At 37.0% G+C, this 19504-nt stretch overlaps 1 protein-coding gene across 3 annotated transcripts in view; it reads right to left on the reverse strand.

The window, feature by feature from the left end:
• The window catches only part of LOC149837826 (DNA polymerase II subunit B4-like), a 32634-nt gene extending 32400 nt beyond the window's left edge, over nt 1–234 (reverse strand). For 2 of the 3 annotated variants that reach the window (XM_090006211.1, XM_090006212.1), the window contains exon 1: nt 19–220. In XM_090006211.1, the coding sequence (XP_089862337.1) occupies nt 19–176 (158 nt within the window). In that variant the 5' untranslated portion in view covers nt 177–220. Of the gene's footprint in view, nt 1–18 lie in introns of all 3 variants that reach the window. The other variant, XM_090006210.1, reaches the window with a different exon arrangement.
• Between the last annotated feature and the right edge of the window lie 19270 nt (nt 235–19504).

Consider the following 19504-nt stretch of genomic DNA (forward strand, 5'->3'; position numbering starts at 1 on the left):
CAGAGGGGGAGGATTTACGTAGCGGAGAGGTAGTGGATGAAGATCCTGGCGCTCTCGGAGAAGGCGAGTAGAGCCTCATTTTGTACGGACAGGTCTTCTTGGCCCTGCCCGAGTTGGGAGATTTTCTCCTTAACGATCCTCTTCACGTTTGCCCTCGGCAGCTCCTCTACCTCCATTGCCGCGCTTCTCTCCAAACCTCACTTCCCTCGCTCCTCCTCTCTCGCTACCTCCATTTTTAACGAATGTAAGTTGAAAATATCGCTAAAATTTGTGATATTTTAGGTCGATTATTTAAACGGATAAATATCGTAATATTTGCATTAAATTGCGAGATTATTACGATATTTATGTTTTTATCGGCTACTTATACTATAAAAATGGGTGATTTCATTTTTAGTACACAGGACAATTTAAATATCCACCAAAGCTTTGGATCAAATATAAACGAACGACAAACTTTTTAGTGGTTTTTAAATTTCTCATCATTTAGAGACCGCTGTGGCCTATCGCTTTTCACCCCAAGTTAGCATTAACTAGTCTTGAGAAAATCACTCTTTTGCCCCTCAAATGTACCTTTTGTTTAGTCTTTTATTCTTTTTTAGGATATCAGTCTTCGTAGCCGAATGGAAAATACCGCATGTTTTTAATTATTTTTTGGATGCTTTTATTCCTCGCAAATACGAATATTCGATTTTCACGCATCACGTGCTCATGTAACTCGTCAACAAAATCGCACTGGAGGTTGCAATATTTCAAAAACTATTATGAAATTTTAAAAAAAAAATATAAAAAACTCATGATAAGTTGCAAAAACTCTTAAAATTTAGGAAAGTTGGCTAATTGCGAAATTGCAAACCTGTATAACAAGGCCCATTGCAAAAATTTGTTTAAGTGTTGTGAAAGTTGGTAGCTTGCAAAATTTCACATGAAGTATTGCAATAATGTTTTTAAATTTAATGTTCACATTCTTTCTATGCAAGATATGTACCAACTCCTAAGACCTCAAGCCCATATAATAATAATGTTTCCCGTATATGCTGAAAACTAATAAAGATCATCTTTGTAATTTGTGATTTGCAATGTGACATGTGCATCCAAAATCTAGCCACCAACCGTTTCTAGACATGCTAGTCTCTAATAAAAAAAGAAAACCACTGTAGGTGCCTTAAAGTTGCCCTTAAGATTATGAGGCTTTCTATAGCTTCAACATTCAGACTTATAACGCCCTATCTTCTAGCTAGCATAACACTTAATATTATTTTTCACAGAAACATTAATCTTTTGGGCTGCTCCCAAGATTTCTTAAACCTTTTATTATTTTGGCCCTTTTTGTTCAAAGTAGGTGGCTTCACAGAATTGAGTTTTTTTACCGTTTCACCTACGATAAGAAGCACATGATTTGACTTGTTTGCCTTACGTGTCTCTTATTCACTTTTTAACCTATTGCAGAAAAAAAAATATGAATAATATGCAGGTCCCCAATATAATTTATGAAATAAAAATAAATTGTCAAAAAAAAAATTTAGGTAACCTACATATCCTCATCGATAGGTTTTTCAGCAAGGGCTAGATCATCCACAATCTTATTGAATTCAAGAGTATGATCTCTAATTTTTATATCCTCACTCATTTTTATGCTAAAGCATTTTTTTGTGAAGATTAACAACTTTAAAGGTAGTAACTCTTTTATATATGGACTTGAGAGCATCCAAAAGTTTCTTACTAGTTTTATAATGCTCAAAGGATGATATGAAACGATCAGAATGATATAAAGAACCATATGATCATCTTTTTTTCACTTGTTCCACCAAATGTGAGTCTTATTATTTAGGATAAGCACAGGAAAATAAAAGCAAAAGTGCCCGAGACCTATTCCAAATCTTTAAAGTTGAAGAAAAACTGAATCTTATAATGTCACGGAAGAAAATTTTCTTCATTCAACTTATTCTCTTTTGGTAAACCGAGCAAGTTACTACTATTGTATGTCATGACGTATCTAAAACAATTATCAATAGGTTATTAATGTAAGAGTTGATACCAATGTTGGAAAATACGATAGGTTATGATTAATAAATAACTTATATAACTTAAATATAGTGATTATATTGAAATATTTGAATAATATACATGTCATTAAAAATTAATTTATATAAATAATACATATTATTAACATAACAAGAGATGTGAACATCCCAACTTCATGCATTGAACCAACACACCGCATATAATAAAAATTATCTCTGTGTGTTTTAATGAAGCCATATATATGATTGTTGGAATAAAAAAAATAATGATATAATGATATGACGGTAATATTTCCTTTTAGTTCTAACTAAAACTCACCATGTTTTCAAATATGAATAGCAACCATAAGATAACTTGACTTTAACATAATTCATAAGAATCAATAAAAAAATTTACTAAAACAAAATATCGCATTTCACTTATTCACGCAGTGACACATGATACATGGATGGGCATGGCATGATCGATGTCCATGTGAAGATACTGCAATTCATGTCCCACATATTCATGTTTATGCCTTGTAACAACTTAACTACCGTATGTGGTATCCCATGTGGTAAGCGGAGTCTTGTGCCAAGTTGAAGGCCCGGGTTCGAATCCCTTTGCCACATGAGGCTTAAGAGATAACTGGTAGGGGTCTCCCTAACCCCAGCTTGCCTTTAAAAAAAAGAAACTTAACCACCATATGTATAACTATAAAACAAAATAACATTATAACACCATGCATTTAAAAAAAAGAAAGTTGTCAGGAATATAACTATTTATGGACAAAAAATATGATTTGGTTATTGTATACATGAGTAAACAAATTGCAAGAGGCACATGCATGTATTGCCAATAACACCAAGACTCTGAATTGAGGTGAGCAATAGCTTACTCGATTACATGCATAACTGATAATTATAAAATTTAAAATGGCTATCTAACTAAATAAACTCAATAGAGATGAAAGCTTCACTACACATGTTGATGAAAGAAGAGGAAAACATAAGACAATAACCAACTTACTTTTATCTCAAGTCACTGTCAAGATTGAACTCGGGTCATGGTTTTGTGTCCACCTTTGGTTTGAGAACAAACTAAATGGGGGCAGACCTTTGGGCTTGCCTCTTAGCTCAATTGCACTAGGTTACCCAGAAGGATTTTCCCAAAGGGCAAGACCAATATTTATAGTGTTGGGACCCTTTCTCCTGTTAAAACAGGAGTCTCAGTTGACCTTATCTCCAACCACACTTTTTTAGACCAAGCTAACTCTCATTAATTAATAAAATTAGGACTCTTTAAAAAAAAGATTTTAAAGGTTCCAAAATAATATCTAAGAATTTTAATTTTTACAAGTATGTCCCCAAAAACTTAATTTAAAAAAATTGTTTGGCAAATCATGATTTTGACACAACAAACTTAATTATTATTATATATTAATATAACTCACATTGAAAGATGTACCATAGGTTTGGCTTGCATGGTGCGCTCATGCTGGATACCGTAACAAATACTGAAAAAAATATTGTTTACCCAATATGTGGACATGTGAACCAATAATTAAGACGTTAATTGTTCAAAACCAAAGTTCGCTTAGCCAATTCCAACTTGAAGGTCACCAATGAGTGTGGTTTTTAACTATCATTTTTCTAGAGGGCTACTTGCCCTTATCACACTAAAAATGTCTAACTCACGTAGAGAGACAACAGGGGTCTCCTGCAAGCATGTGTGTTGCATGCTCTTAAGTTTTTTGCCTTGTTCTCGAGTGTGTTTTTTTCATACTTGCACCATGAGTAAATCTATATCCTGAAGGCCTTTTCTTCAAAAGACCCTACTATTGAAAATGCAAAAAAAAGACACATTGAATCACCCAAACTCACTCAAGATTTATGCCTAAACCGACACGTAAGACATCAAAGACAATGCATCTAAAAGTCATGAGGCTGAAGCTCTCTCATGTCAAATTAACATAATTTATATTTAATTTTCAGATAAGCTCATCTTGCAAATAACCAGTTAGCAACACAGTATAATCTTGTACAAGCCACAATTAAATGCAATAATACGAAATTGTTCATGAACATAAGATAAATTTATTCATTTAATTATCTATAAATTTCATTTAAAAATTATGCATGGCCAGACAAAAATCCAACAAGGACACAATAACACTCAATGTTTAGCATATGATATTTAATATATTCTTAATGTTTAATTTATAAAATATTTATTTTTAGAATTATATAATGTAAAAATATAATAATACAACACAAAAGCTATTAAAGTTATGACATATCAAAAGGGTGTGATAATCCATCATGCAGCATGTCTATGCGTCTATGTTAATGATATAGATAACAAGCTAAGGCCAAATAGTCAGGACATCTGCAATGTTCACATTAAACCCTAAATCCCTCTTTACCTATGTCACATGGACATATGAGCAGCAGGACATGAGAATACTTTTGGTAATTCTCCATTAATAGCAGTGTGCAAAAAGGGGTGTCGATGGGTAGGGTTTGGTTCAGACCTAGGTGGAACCAGACTTGAACCAGACTTTCAGGTATGGTATCAAGTTCAAACCCCAGTTTAATCAGGTCCACTATAAGAAAAACCATACCCGGACCCGATAAGAACTACACGAACCAAACCCGCACCATACCTGATAAAACCATATTTTTTATTATTTTTACATTAAAAATTTGTAGGTCTTAATAAGAACTCGGGTCGGGTCTGGTATAAAATTTCACAAACTATATCTGGGTCCATGTATTAATCGGACCTTTGGGTCCAAATCCGAGTCTTAATCGAATCTCCTTATTTATCATCATCACAGACTCTATAAGGTTTGATTCAGGTTCAGTCAGGTAAACCAGGCCCCTTGACACCCCTAGTAATGATACCTGAATAAAATAGACCAGTGGAGTTCATCCAAGTCTACCCACATTCATGTGGTGTTAACTTATCCGCCCTAAGAATGGCCAGGTTTGTACCCGTGTAGGAGTGAGTAGTGAACATCACCAATCTGATGGGCCGTGGGGAATTTGAAATTCAAAGGATGTGAGTCCTTTGCTGCACCAATGTCAAAGCTGGGTGTACTCTTTAGTAGGCCAGTGAGACAAGGGATTTGTGCCCGCTCGCAAGTAGGGGTGGCAAAATCTGACACAAGCCGCCAACCCGCTTCTTATCTGAGTTCGGGTTTTAGCTTAAATGGGTTCATGTCATAAACAGGTTGACCCGCCTAACCCGTTTATTAAAAGGGTCAGGTTCATGTTAGGGGTATGCCAACCCGCCAACCCGTTTAATAAACGGGTTAACCCAACCCGCCAACCTGTTTACCCGAACCGACCCGCCAACCCGTTTACCAGACCCTGACCCGCCCGCCAACCCGTTTAACCGTTTACTCGAACCCGACCCGGCAACCTGTTTACCCGAACCTGACCCACCAACTTGTTTACCCGACCGACCCGTTTATTAAACGGGTTAACCGTGTCGTGTTGGGTTACCCGTTTAATAAATGGGTTGGGTTCGTGTTTGCCACAGCCGACCCATTTAATAAACGGGTCGAGTTCGTGTTGAGGTATGCTGACTCGCCAACTCGTCCACCCGACCCGATTGCCACCCCTACTCGCAAGTGAGTGAGGTGGCGAATAAAGAGCATTCATTGGTGACATTGAGTCTGGTCTCAGCCCTCTCTCTCTCTCTCTCTCTCTCTCTCTATATATATATATATATATATATATATATATATATGACTTAAACAAGATGGACCCTGATCAAAACGGGTCAAAAAGAGGTACATGGAACCGGGTGGGAAAGGAAGCTTTCACCTAATCCATCTTTGCAATCAAGGTTTGATTAGATGGAGCTACAAATCCAGACAAATGTAATAAGTTGGGATACTTCTTCCAAAAAACTTTGGGATATTCAACTAACACAATGAATTTCCCAACTTGTCCTGTTTTATCTGAAATATTTGTATGGGCAAGTGTAAGGTGCATTTGAAAATCTCAGACCGTGTTCATCCTTCATCTGGTAGGGGGACTTGTGAATGTCACCAAGTTGATGAGACATCACAAGTTGGAAACCCCATGGGTGGCGTCTCTTGCAGCAAGGTCGTAGCTGGGTGCACTCTTGGGTGGAAAGGAGGGACCTCAAGGGTTTTACCAATTGAAGGCCAGCCAATGTGCGATTGATGATGGGTTTTTTTTCTTTGACTATCCAAAAAAAAGGTGATAATTTGAAAATAATGCTGTTTTCAAGATTTGACCAGTTTCTGAAAATATAGCAACAGTATCACAGCATTTTCAAAATAATATCGACAACAAATTATTGTTTTTCTTGAAATTAAGACACTAGCCCTAATCCTAGAGGTACAACAAATTAAGGTGATCAGACCATAATCCACTTGAATCCATTTAAGCCAGTCCCGGGCAATCTTAAATCCGAACCACCAAGTCCCAAAACAGAACCAGTATGGCTCAAGTGCTCTTATACAATTAACCTAAATCAAATTCACACGGTCACACCTAATTGTGCCCGGGCTGTATCACAGCTGTACCTGCATGCATGTTTCTTCTTTTTTTTTTATGACAAGGAACCCTCACCAAGAACCGGATCACTTAATGAGCCTGCCCCTGCAAGCTAAACCCTAGGTGGGGTCAACAACACCCAAGCCCTTACTGAGCCCACCTTGCTCATCAAGTTCATCAGCTTAAAAGTTGAAACTTCAGCTCTCTCTTGCCCACCAGGGATACACTGAGCTTCTGTCCGATGGCAAAAGATGAACATCCATGATTAGGTTGGGCAATGGGCCCAGTGGCCCGATGGGCCAAGCTGACCCAGCCCATCATGAGTCGGGTTTGGGTCAAGGTTTTAGGCATGGACCCATTAGCTACTGGGCTGGGTTTTACGTGTGCTGGGTCCGGATTAGGCTGCAGGCTACCAAGCCAGCTCGACCAGCCTGAGCTATTGATTAATTTTAATAATATAAAATTAATTAATTACATATTAACTTGATAATTATTATTATTTACCTAATTAATTGCATTAATTTTATGAAAACTAGAAAGATAATTAGCTGGGTACATGAGAACTTGTTAATTATTTATTATTTACCTAATTAGTTGCACTAATGAGTTGGGTTTGAGGTCTTAACATTGGCCCATTGGGCCAATGTTCAGGGTCATAGGCTGTTCTTCAAACCCGAGCCCGTTAAAAACTGGGTCAAAGCCCAGCACATTAGTAAATGGACCGAGCCATCTCCACACTTAAAACCCGACAGACCGAGCACTAAACGGCCAGCCCGATGCCCACCATGAATACTAAACTCCTGACATACCATCAACTTGTTGGCATTAACTAGTTGCCCCTACAAGATGAGATAGCTCTTAACAAAGGAAAGTTTGTAATAAATGAGATGCTTCTAACCAATGGGGGAAGCAACACGACCCCATGTTTGCAATGGCCGCCTTCAACACTTTGCCTGAACCAGCCCCTAAATCAATGAGGTGGACAATTTATTTTTTGCCAGAGGGAGAGAGAGTTGGGTGTGACATTTTAGTCGTTGGCAGACACTCATCAATGAATCCTCATCTAACTCCTTACCCTTCCATGCAGTAGATGTGGTGTCCCCTCTGTGATCCACCATTGTCCTGAACAGAGTTGATTTTTTTTTTTATGTCTGTAAGATACGGTACATATCTTGGCTTCCTGAAAGGCTGAAACCTTTGATGGTAACGCCCACCACATAAACCAATGGGCGCCATTGCTGTTGCAAGCTGTCTGTTTGGCTTTATCATAATTACTGAACATTGTGGAGAGGGCCAAATTTCTGTCCACCAATACTAAGGCAAAAGTTTTGTAAAGTTGGCTTTACCTCGAACTGCATCTCTTTTTTTTTTTTATCAATATACAAGCCTTGCCTGTGGCCACAAAACTGTTCTAGGATGCCCTTTCAGAGAAATACATTTGGTGCTTAGGTTAGAGATGGTAGGGGTGTCAACAAGTTGGACTTTCGCCAGAAGTGAGTGGGTTCGAACCTGGATCCGATTAAGAGTGCTGGTACTGGATTCAGACCTAGGTCGATGAGATCCTCTATAAGAAAAACCATACTCGAGTCCGAATATTTCATAAACCATACGATGGTCTGTATGCTTTTCAGATCTCATGGGTCCGACTTGAATAGTTAATCAGACCCATTGTTTTGTTACCAGAGTCCAACAACCCTAACAGATTTGGTATGAGTCCGGGTCATACCCGACCCATTGACACCCCTAGTAGATGGTGGAACCTACCTATTCAATTTGGTGTGTCAATTCTTAATTTCCATTTTACTCCCAAGTTGCCTTCATGCGTCTTTTCATAGTCAACTGCACTTTCGGTTATCAGCAGAGATGTTGAGACAGGTAGGGGATTAATGGTACTACTAAAGTGGACCAGACAGACCAACCTGTTCTCTTGTATGAGCCACATGACATGTAAGGTTTGTGCATGAGACTGGTAGTTTTCCACTTTTCATGCCGCAGCCTATGGTAGGGACTAGGGAAGTTTTACTTGGATCCCAACCTAGAACCAACTTGATACAGGACCCATACCTTATAATAGGGCCTCATAAGGAAACAATCCTGTTACTGCCGAATCAGTCCTGGGTCAACTACCATTTATGGCCCAGTAGTGATTCAAATCAGACTCGTCCCACACGGGACTCATTCCTCTCGCATAAATGTTGCCATCTACTTAATATATGGGGGACATTTTGAAAAAAAGAATGAGTGTCATATTTCCAAATATTACTTCTTATTTTGAAAATATCATGATGTTAATTAACACAATAAACTCACCTTTTACTTTGATATATCTTATATTTATGTATTTTTGGCCTTTCATCTTTGTTGATGTTTTCTAGAGATTTTATTAACAAATTATTAATTTTTAAATTATTACGAGACGTTCTGCTGGTGAAAAAAATCATGATACTGAGATTTGTGATAGATCAGATTGGGGCAAAAGCACAGCCCAAAAGGCAGCGTTGCAATATCTACAGAATAACAAAATCATACAACCAACTCTACGAATGGGTCAGCTGGGTCAGGTTGGAAATGGTCCATACCCATATGATCATATGTGAATCAGCCTGTAGGCACTGTACCATGAGAATCCTCCCACATCGAACATATTTACTTCAACACTGCTGCACAGAGGTCAATTTATCTCTTAATCTGCAGTATTTATTTATTTGATGTAAATATATGTTGGATACTGGTTGGATTTGGATCCAAAGTTAATATGGCTATTATTTGCGTGATATATATTAGTTTTTGTATCAACTCAAGAGCGGTAATACTACAAGAAAATACGTTGTTAACGACGGACTTTAGCGACGGAATACTTCCGTCGCTAGTTAGCGACGGATTAACGAGCGAAAACCATTCATCGCTATAATGAATGAAATTTACGAAAATAGCGACGGACGATATCCCGTCGCACAATCCGTCGCTACTTAGCGACGGATTTTGCATCTGGACAGCTTTTCCTTTTCTTCTTTCGTTGCTCCCGCTCCCGCCGTTCATCGTTCGCCATTCGCCCGTTCCTGCCGTTCGCCCGCTCCCGCCGTTCGTCGGTCCCACCGTCCGTCATCCGCAGGCCCCGCCGTTCGTCGCTGCCCGGAGACAGGTAAACGAGGGGGTCGGCCCCCACGCGTTTTCCGGCAGGGGGTCGACCCCCTGTTGTTTCTGCATGGGGTTAACCTCCAGCCTTTCCGGCAGGGGGTCGACCCCCTGCCTGTTTCGGCAGTGACTGCCTTAGAACACATATGAGCATGTTATAATCACATATTCAGTTTTTTGACTACTTTAAAACACATATGAGCATGCCAAAATCACATATAAAGTTTTTTTACTTCCTTAGAACATATATCATTCATGATAGAATCACATATAAAGTTTTTTGCTTTGCCTGCCTTAGAGCACATATGAGCATGATAAAATCACATATAGAGTTTTTCTGACTGCCTTAGAACACATATGAGCATGCTATAATCACATATTCAATTTTTTGACTGCCTTAGCACACATATGAGCATGATCGAATCACATATATAGCTTTTTGCCTGCCTTAGAGCACATATGAGCATTGTATAATCACATATAGAGTTTTTCTAGCTACCTTAGAACACATATGAGCATGATATAATCGCATATAAAGTTTTTTTACTGCCTTAAAACACATATCATTCATGATAGAATCAAATATAGAGTTTTTTGCCTGCCTTAGAGAACATATGAACATGATAGAATCACATATAAAGTTTTTTTACTGCCTTAGAACACATATGAGCACATGATAGAATCACATATAGTGTATAATTTATTTCATAATATTTTGTTTATCAATATTGACTGTTCTTTTCTTGTGTAGGCTACTAGCGATAATCAACGTAGCGGAGCTGAAGAGCCAGATCAAGGCAATGAACAAGAAGACGCACAAAATCTTGGCGATGATTAGAGAACTGTGTTGAAGAAGTTCTATTTTTTTTGTTTTGAAATTGTAATTGTTGAATTGTAAATAATTAAACTTGTTAATTTTGAGGTGGAACAATTAATTGTTGTAGATTCCTTTTATATGAAATTTTATGTGTACTTTGTTTTTTATTTACAGGAAATATAAATTACACCGTTCTCGATATTTAATTTTCAAATAATTTTTTTTTCGTGTTTGCGACGGATTATTCCGTCGCTATGCATATAAATCTAGCAACGACTTCGCGACAGATGTAAATCCGTCGTTCGTTATTCTGTTGCTAGTTGCGATGAAACTGGCGATGGATGTATTCCGTCGCCAGTTAGGGTCGAAAAATTCGCAACGTAAGCTTTCCGTCGCCTCGTTGTCGCTAAGCCGATTAGCGACGGAGTAGCGACGGAATGTGGTCGTCTTTAATCCACTGCTTTGTTGATGGCAGTGGACTGGGGCGGGGGCAGGGGTGGGGGACAAGGTCTCCACCCCCACCTACTCAAAATCCTGCCCTCCATCTGTCTAAGTCGGATGATGCACTTGCGCTTGTGGATGTAGAGACAACATCAAAGAATGAGGTGTCAGATGGTGATGAAAGTTTACAGGAGCTCTGATGAATATTGTTTGTTGATTGTTGTGTGTATAATAATGACTTTGTAATTTTGATAGAATGAACAATGAAAAAAATTTATGTGGATGACTATGTTGATTTTAAACTATGAATGTGGACAGGGTATTATATGTTGACTATGGATGTAAAAAATTACATATAAAATTTTTAATTTATGTGAATGACTAAGCAAATTTTTTACTATAAAAGTAGATGACTATGCAGATTTTTTACTATGCAAAGTTATGAATTTCACATGTACCTTATGAAATTCCTTTCTCATTTAAAAATAATGAACAAAAATTCATATGTACCTTACAAAATTTCTTTCTGATTTAAAAAGAATGAACAAAATTTCACACATACCTTACAAATTTTCTTTCTGATTTAAAAAAAATGAATAGAAATTTACACGTACCTTGCAAAATTCCTTCCTGATGCAAAAAAATACTAGTTACAAACATATGTTCATTCCCTGTTATATACATATTATACACAATTGATTCTTATAAACAAATCAATCACCTGCTAAATAAACAATGCATATCATTGCCGAAAGATCGTCGAAAGGATTAGAGACTGCAAGAACCCTAGGGTTACAAAAATACAACATTCAGATGCAAAAAGGGGTTGACAAACAAAGTGTCATTCTTTCACAAAATTAAGATGCTCATACATTTCATTCATTTCATTGTTTTACAAAATAAAGTTTCTCATATATTGCATTCATTCTATTATTTTACAAAATGAAGTCGCTCATACATTGCATTCATGACATTATTTCACAAAATGAATGAATGATAGTATATTGCATTTATTCTATTCTTTCATAAAATTAAATCACTCATACATTCCATTTTTTCATAAGAATATCGCTTCTCAGTGCTTCTTTGATGGAGAGATAGAATATATGCAGAGGTACATCCATCTATTGGGCCTTAAGAATGCGATATATGACTACAACTTTAATAGGGAGAAAACATAGTATATCATCGTTACATTCTGTGTTCTCTTGATTTTTTTTAGCTCACCCATACCATGTGATCAAACAATGACTATAAGATATGTCAACTTTGTGTTGATGGAGAGAAAATACAGTATACCATCGATTATATATCATCATCGTCCAACACATATATCCAACTATCACAGTTCGTTAGAGCAGATACTCCTCCCATCGATTCTACATCATCATTTTTCATGACGAGAATGAGTTTTCATATGATAACTTATGGACTTTTGGTTTTCTATCCCACCCATACTACAAGATGCGCTTACCGAAAAAACTCACCGTAGATGATTTTCCACCGATGAAGTGACAATGATCTTCTTACCGTTGATGCTTGGCCTTGAAAAATTATCATAATTTTTCATTGGTTGGAGACCACAAAAACCTTAGTTTTTATGAAACCCTAACTTTACTTTTATACTATGCTCGTACAAAATTTTATAAGAAAAAAAAAATTTGCAATACTCGTGCGATGCAAATAAGAAATTTTGCAATATCGAACTTTTGCAAATTTTTTATAATTTTGCAATATGTTGTGTGATACTCTTTTGAAATTTCGCAAATTGACTTCTGCAACACTTAAAGGTATTTTTACAATAGGATGTGTGATACTCGTCGCAATTTTACAATATCAAACTTTCGCAAATATTTCAAAATTTTGCATAGGTGCAGGGACACACTCAAAGTGTGTCATGTGATGGCACCTGGTCCTGACTCAGAGATGAGGGGGTGTTTCCTTGGATTATCAAAAAAAAAAAAAACTAGTTAGATAGGGCATCTTTTGCCACAAAGTTGAAGCTGGGTGTACTTCACCGCAGGCAGGAGTGACATAAAGGGTTTTACCAACTGGCGAGCTGCCAATGTGCTGTTGGTGATGGGAAGGCACTCCTTGGCCTAACTAGGGATGGCAGTGGACCTACGGGAAATGGGGCCCCACCATGCCTAACCCCATTTGAATCAGGGATGGAGGTTAAAACCAAAACCCGTGCAGGGATGAAGGCGGGGATAGACTTATGCTTTCTCTCGCCCGATCTCTGCATTGCCCCGCACTGTACCCAATCCTTCTTTAGGGATGACAATGGACCAAGGAAAAATGGGTTACCGCCTCGCCTTGCCCTATTTGAACCGGGGATGGAGTACATGAAACAGGGATGGAGGTTAAAATCAAAACCCGTGCAGAGATGGAGGTTGTTGCAAGCTCAATTCTCATTTTCTTTCACTCATCACTAATGATCTTCCTTTAACGTTTATATAACTTTATCATTCGATGATTAACTACAATTACATGTTCCGAAAAAAAGGTCACTCAGTATACGTGCGACAAATATCATATAAAAAAAAAACATGATCAACAACATAGTATACTTGTGTGAAGTTTAATGGTTCGCCTAATCCCAAGTATTGTATATACAAAATGATATATATTCTATAATCATACCTGTAACATTCATATACCAAGTGAACAAATATGTATAAAATAAGTTAACAAATATGTATTACCAATCTGATTGCTTAAGAATGTCTTGTATAACACTGGTCAACCATTTTGCATAAATATCGTAACCAATTCATCCTACTAAAAAATGAACCTACAACACAACATTAAACTAAATGAGTACTTGAACAAAAGAAGTATACGATTGAATATGTAATAACATTACATACCATGTTTACGATATTTTTATCAATGTATTTTGTAGTTCCCATCGAATCGTACAACATTAACTCATTTGCTTCTATATTCATCTCACAAAGAACCTAGTGATAATTATCCTAGTTTACAAGAATCAAGATTTACAACATAAATTGATTTTAAGGTAGTTATGTAGTTCAAATTTTATATTATGTAAGTGTATACCTTATCACATTCATAGAATACAACACACGGGCTCCAAGCATGTGTATTCCTCATCTCGATGTAGGGGAGTCTCGAGCATTCGTTGTGAATTTTAATGTTTATCGATTAGTTTCTATTAGAAGAGAAATATTGCTTTATAGACTCACAAAGAAATACAAAGTCATATAAATGGTCTTCGACAGGTCGTGTCGTCATTTTTTTGCTGTGAAAACAACTAAGTCCCACTATGAATCTTCTAGGTGTTGTATCAAATAGGTAAATATACTCATCTTATTTTCAAAATAATCCCCATATGATTAGAACAAATAAACACACCTAAAAAAAACTTGTAACATACTTCACTGACCAACAAAGTTTCCTCAGAAAATAGCAGCACTTCACTATATTTTGGCATTATCAAAACAACCACTTTAGTGTCAACTCTTATAATTGTATCAGATGACTAGTCGTTGACTCATTTGCTTGCATTACGTTTAGACATTGTGAGCTAGCTATGATTTAAATTGTAACGCTCTGAAATTTTAACCCAAATTTATGTGATTTTTTTTTACATTTTTTTTCTTTTTATAACAACGAAAACAAGAACCAATATAGGGTTAAGTATTTCAGAACATTACAGTGAAGAGAAAACCCAAAACATCTATTTCATTTCATTATCAATGAAAATGAAAGTCAGAGTTTTTAAATGATATGAACAATTGAATTATAATAAACCCAAGCGATCCCTGGAATAGTAAATCCAAAATCTCGATCCGATGCCTCATTCCGCAACGCTCATAACTCTACTCATTACCTGAAAATGGTAAAGATTATAGGAATTAGACTACAACTGTCTAAGTAGGAAATCTGTAACTTTTAATGCAGGTATATCATGAATCAAGTATGTGATGTGGGTGTCAAGTGTGATTTACAACATATACAGATGCACATAATGCAGACTATGCAACAACAATAACTGACATAAATCTAAGTAGATAAGCAGATTATGCAATAATTAAAATTAATCAAGTAAAGCATATTATGCAACAATAATAACAATAACATGCATAATTCTCATGTAACAATAACAATATGAGTTCAATTATCTCATATCTACACATTTCAGAATTTCAGTTCATCACAAGCTCAGAACGTTAAAAGAACATAAAAATTTCACTCTAGTATCTCCACTCACTGTGATACCTAATTGTTCCAAATATTGTTTAAATTATCTTATCCCGATTTACCATCCAGGAATAAATAAAATTTTCAAGTATACTGGTATATAGTGACCTCTTGCTAAATGCATAACCCTTATTAAATTAAATTGCAAGTGTACTACTGCACAGGTTCTATGGCTGGAATGTTGTTCTATGAACAATTACCATTTCTATTATAGAACTTACATTGATTAAGCCATAGAGACCAATTAGAACATGTATGGCCTGAATATTGCAACTTCAGAACTACTTAGGGCATGGTAGTCTAAGTATTAGCATTTCTGAAATTTGAGGTAACTTAAACATGTGAGTATTAACCAATACTACTTGAGCATAAATTTTCAGAACCGATTCTTTATCAAGCACACAGTTTATTAAACACTGTACCACAATTTACCTTCAAACGACATAAGAGATAAAGTTGAACCAAATATTACTTTAGTCAGGAAAAGCTAATTAGATTAAGACATATTCTGTGAAAGAATTTTTTTTCTGTACAAGCACTTTATATTCAACAACAAAAGATTAGCATAATCGTTACAATTTATATAGGCACGAACATAACATGCAAAAAACTCTATTTCAAATAAAATTACAATGCCATATATATTTTTTTTCATAAACACCCATGATGCCTAAACCTATAAATTCTAGTGGTCAAGTTGATATTATGTTCTGGAATACTTCTGTGTGCTGCTAACCTTCTGCGGCTGTTGGATTGGTAGTTGCATAAAATGCAAACTAGCTACTCAGTCTTGGAAAAAGGATGATATAAACTTTAAAGTTAGGTGTATGATAGTGCTAATCATATTTTCTTAGCTCAGACAATTCAAGCAGAAAACTCCAGTTCATGACAAGTTTGGGAATCCTGCAATTACTAAAACAGACAGTTCCAACCCATGGTGGATGCTACTGGATAGAGCTGTGAAGAAGGTTGACGGAAAACTCACCAAACCTGAGATATTTCCAGCAGCAACAGATGCTCGTTATTTTCGCGTGAGGGGAATACCAGCTATTGGTTTATCTCCCATGGCAAACACTCCAATACTGCTGCATGACCACAATGAGGTATGACTATGTTCACGTTATCATCTTTGGCTTTGGATAATGTATCTCTGGTTTATCTTAATGCATATTTGCATGTGGACTCATTCTAGCTTCAGTCCGCCAGATATTGTAGGCCTGATGCCAATTCATCTTTGATGCAATTGCAGTTCCTTAGCCAGGAGGTTTATCTAAAGGGGATTAAAGTCTATGAAGCCATTATTGAACCATATGCATCTTATGAAGAGTCCACTAGGGACGAAGAATCCATGGCAGAGTTGTAGTTGTGAGAGATCTGCAGATTGTACAACTTTCTGTCCATATGCCAGTTGGAATTGATAATCTGAATGGTATGTATTTATGCTGATTTTTTTTAATGAATTATCTTATATGTACTTTGAGAATAAGATTCTAAAGTTTTACTGTTCCCTCTATATCTGTATGAATAGTTGGCCTTCCTACATCTACCACTTGTGGAGATGGCACAAGATGTTATAAGACATTCAGGAAGTGTGTTGAGCTCTATTCTGAATATGCATTTCCTAGTTGCAAGGAATGAGCATGTTTGGACATCAAACTCAGTTTTATATACATTTTCTAGTTACAAGGAGAGAATGTTACGACATCAACTTAAGTATCACCCACTTCATGAAGACCATGATTTCTACTAATGCAAAAATACAGTGAAACAAATTAGTTTTGTATTAAGAATGTAGAACTGATAGTTTCCAATCGCTGAAATCACATTCAACAGATTTTTCTCAAATTTGGATAACTCCTTCAAATGTACAAAATTAAAAGGAATACTAATTGCCAATTTAGCAATTGAATTCAATAATAGATTCTAACTGTCGATGCATATAAACAAACAAAATAATTTTTTTTTGTCTAACACAACCACACAACACAGATTTAGATTTGAGCATCATAGAAGGGTCAATATCAGTCAATAAACATGTCAAATTTAACCCCAATGGGAGTCAACCTCATTTTCTTGAGCATTGTAGCAAACAGTTGGTATGGCTATTCAATGAACAGGTCCAAAGACTAAAAGCAGGGACATTGAACCAGACCGTGTCGTACAGGCCACAACATTGAGCCTAGGCTTTGTTTGGAAACAAGCAAGGACGTTAAACCAGCGTGTTAAACAAGCTACAATGGTCGAGCCTTTGGCTTTGTTTAGGAACAGGAAAAGCGCAAATATAAAAAAAAAAAATCAAACTCTCCCTCCACTTTCTAGAACCCAAAATCAGAAGAATCCCTTTTATATATTTTTTTTCGACCCTCATTGCAGTCGAAATCTGGCCCTTTTGTAGAGATCAAAAGAATCCCCTTAGAAGCTTGGAACATGCAAATATCGGGGTTTCTTTCTTGACCGACCCAAGATACACCACCAAACTCAATCTATACCCAACAAGAAAAGGTGCAAAATCCTACCTTTTTCGGTGGAGCCATGACTGCCGACCACCGAAAGCTATTGGTGATCAGAACTTTCCCATGTCGATGCTTCCACGGTGAGCGCAAGATGGTCAGAGAGGGAACGAGCATGAGAGAGCGAAAACCAGGGCAGAGTGAAGAGAGAACGAAAAAGGGAGAGAAGGTATTAACCAGAGGAAAGGGATAACGAGAGGAAGGGGATGAGGGTCTTATGGTGAGCGTGAGGGTCAGTGTAAGAGAGGATCAAGGAGGAAATCATGGGGAAGTTGGGGGTCGGTTACCCCAATTCTCTAGCGGCTGCGTGAAAACCCTCTCTCGTTTAACTCAAGAGGAAACCCTTTTTAGGGTTTGCATAATCCTCTCTTTTAACCTTATGTTCTTTTTTTTTTATCGTGCTTTCATTTTAACACACATGTATGTGCAACTTTGGATTGGCTGTGATCCGCGACCCATACACCATCTTGATTCCAAGTTTTGTGCCTATCCGGATCCATCCGCATATCCGGATCTTCTTCTATTTACACTAATATTTAAAAATTCCAAAGAAGGATCCAACTTGAATAATTATGGATCTGATTACTTTATCCTAGAGTTTACATAATTATACTGGATCTAGGATCCGTTTTGTTCATAAACCATTTAAGAGATTCAGATCTAAGGGTCTGAAGTTTTCATCATACTCTGATTTGGAGCTATGGATCCAAATTACCATACATGGATCTAGACCACTATTATGGATCCAAATAAAAAAATTTCTAATTGGAATATTAAAGATCCAAGTAGGAATAAACACCAATAAAATATCCCTGTATTAGCTTAATGACATAAATTTAAAGTTTATTTATTTGGTAAAATTCATGGTTATTACATCCTTTCCCCCTAAAAAGAAATTTCGTCCTCGAAATTCGTTACATGGACTAAACAAATAGACTGAGATATTTTCTCTTTCAAGGGATCGTGTCAGCTTAAAATAAATCTCCGGTAGACTTCTTTGGGCAAAACTTAGCAATATGTCCTGGTTGCTCACATTTGAAACACTTGTCTGTATAGAGAGGGCAAACTCCGAAGGGATGATCTTCATTGCATCATCGACACTTTTGCTGAACATTTGGTTGTTGTGATTGCCTTCGTTGCGGGCGATCCTGGTAGCCTTTCTGGCGCTTTTGCTTTTCAGTAGCTGGTGTGAACTCTTTTTCACTAGGATTCTTCTCATTAGTACTCACATAAACCTTGGTCTGTTGCTCAAATTTATTCCACTGGTTCATTTTCTCTTTGACCCAGTCTTCTTCCAAGAGGGTCGCCTACTTCACTGGCCTCACCGAGTGATTTTGGTCCTCGAGTAAACACCTTAGTCCTCAGAGCTGGCTTCAATCCATGAGCAAACTTCATTGCTCGATCATCTTCCATGGTGTATACATTTGGGCAATATCGTTCTAGACAACGAAACTTAGTGATGTAGTCTGCCAGAGTTGTTGTCCCTTGTTGTAGGTCTAGAAATTCTTGGATCTTCTTACTACGTTCATGCTTAGGGAAGTATGCAGAGTTAAAAACCTCCACAAACTCGTTCCAAGTAACGTTCCTGTTTTGGAACTTAACCACATAGATTGTATCCCACCACTTCTCAGCGTGGTCCTTCAAATGATAAGTACCGAAGTTCACCTTGTGCTCCTCTGAAACATTTAGAACACGAAAAATATGTTCTATCTCGCGTATCCATGTCTCCGCAGCTTCAGGGTTCGTCTTGCCCTTAAAAGCAGAAGGATCCATTTCCATAAAGTACTTGTAGGTGACTGTGCCTATGTTCTGCCTATCTTAGGCCACCTGTTGGA

Source organism: Nuphar pumila, chromosome 5 (assembly GCF_984573655.1).
Source record: "Nuphar pumila chromosome 5, dmNupPumi1.hap1.1, whole genome shotgun sequence".
NCBI classification, from domain to species: Eukaryota; Viridiplantae; Streptophyta; class Magnoliopsida; order Nymphaeales; family Nymphaeaceae; genus Nuphar; species Nuphar pumila.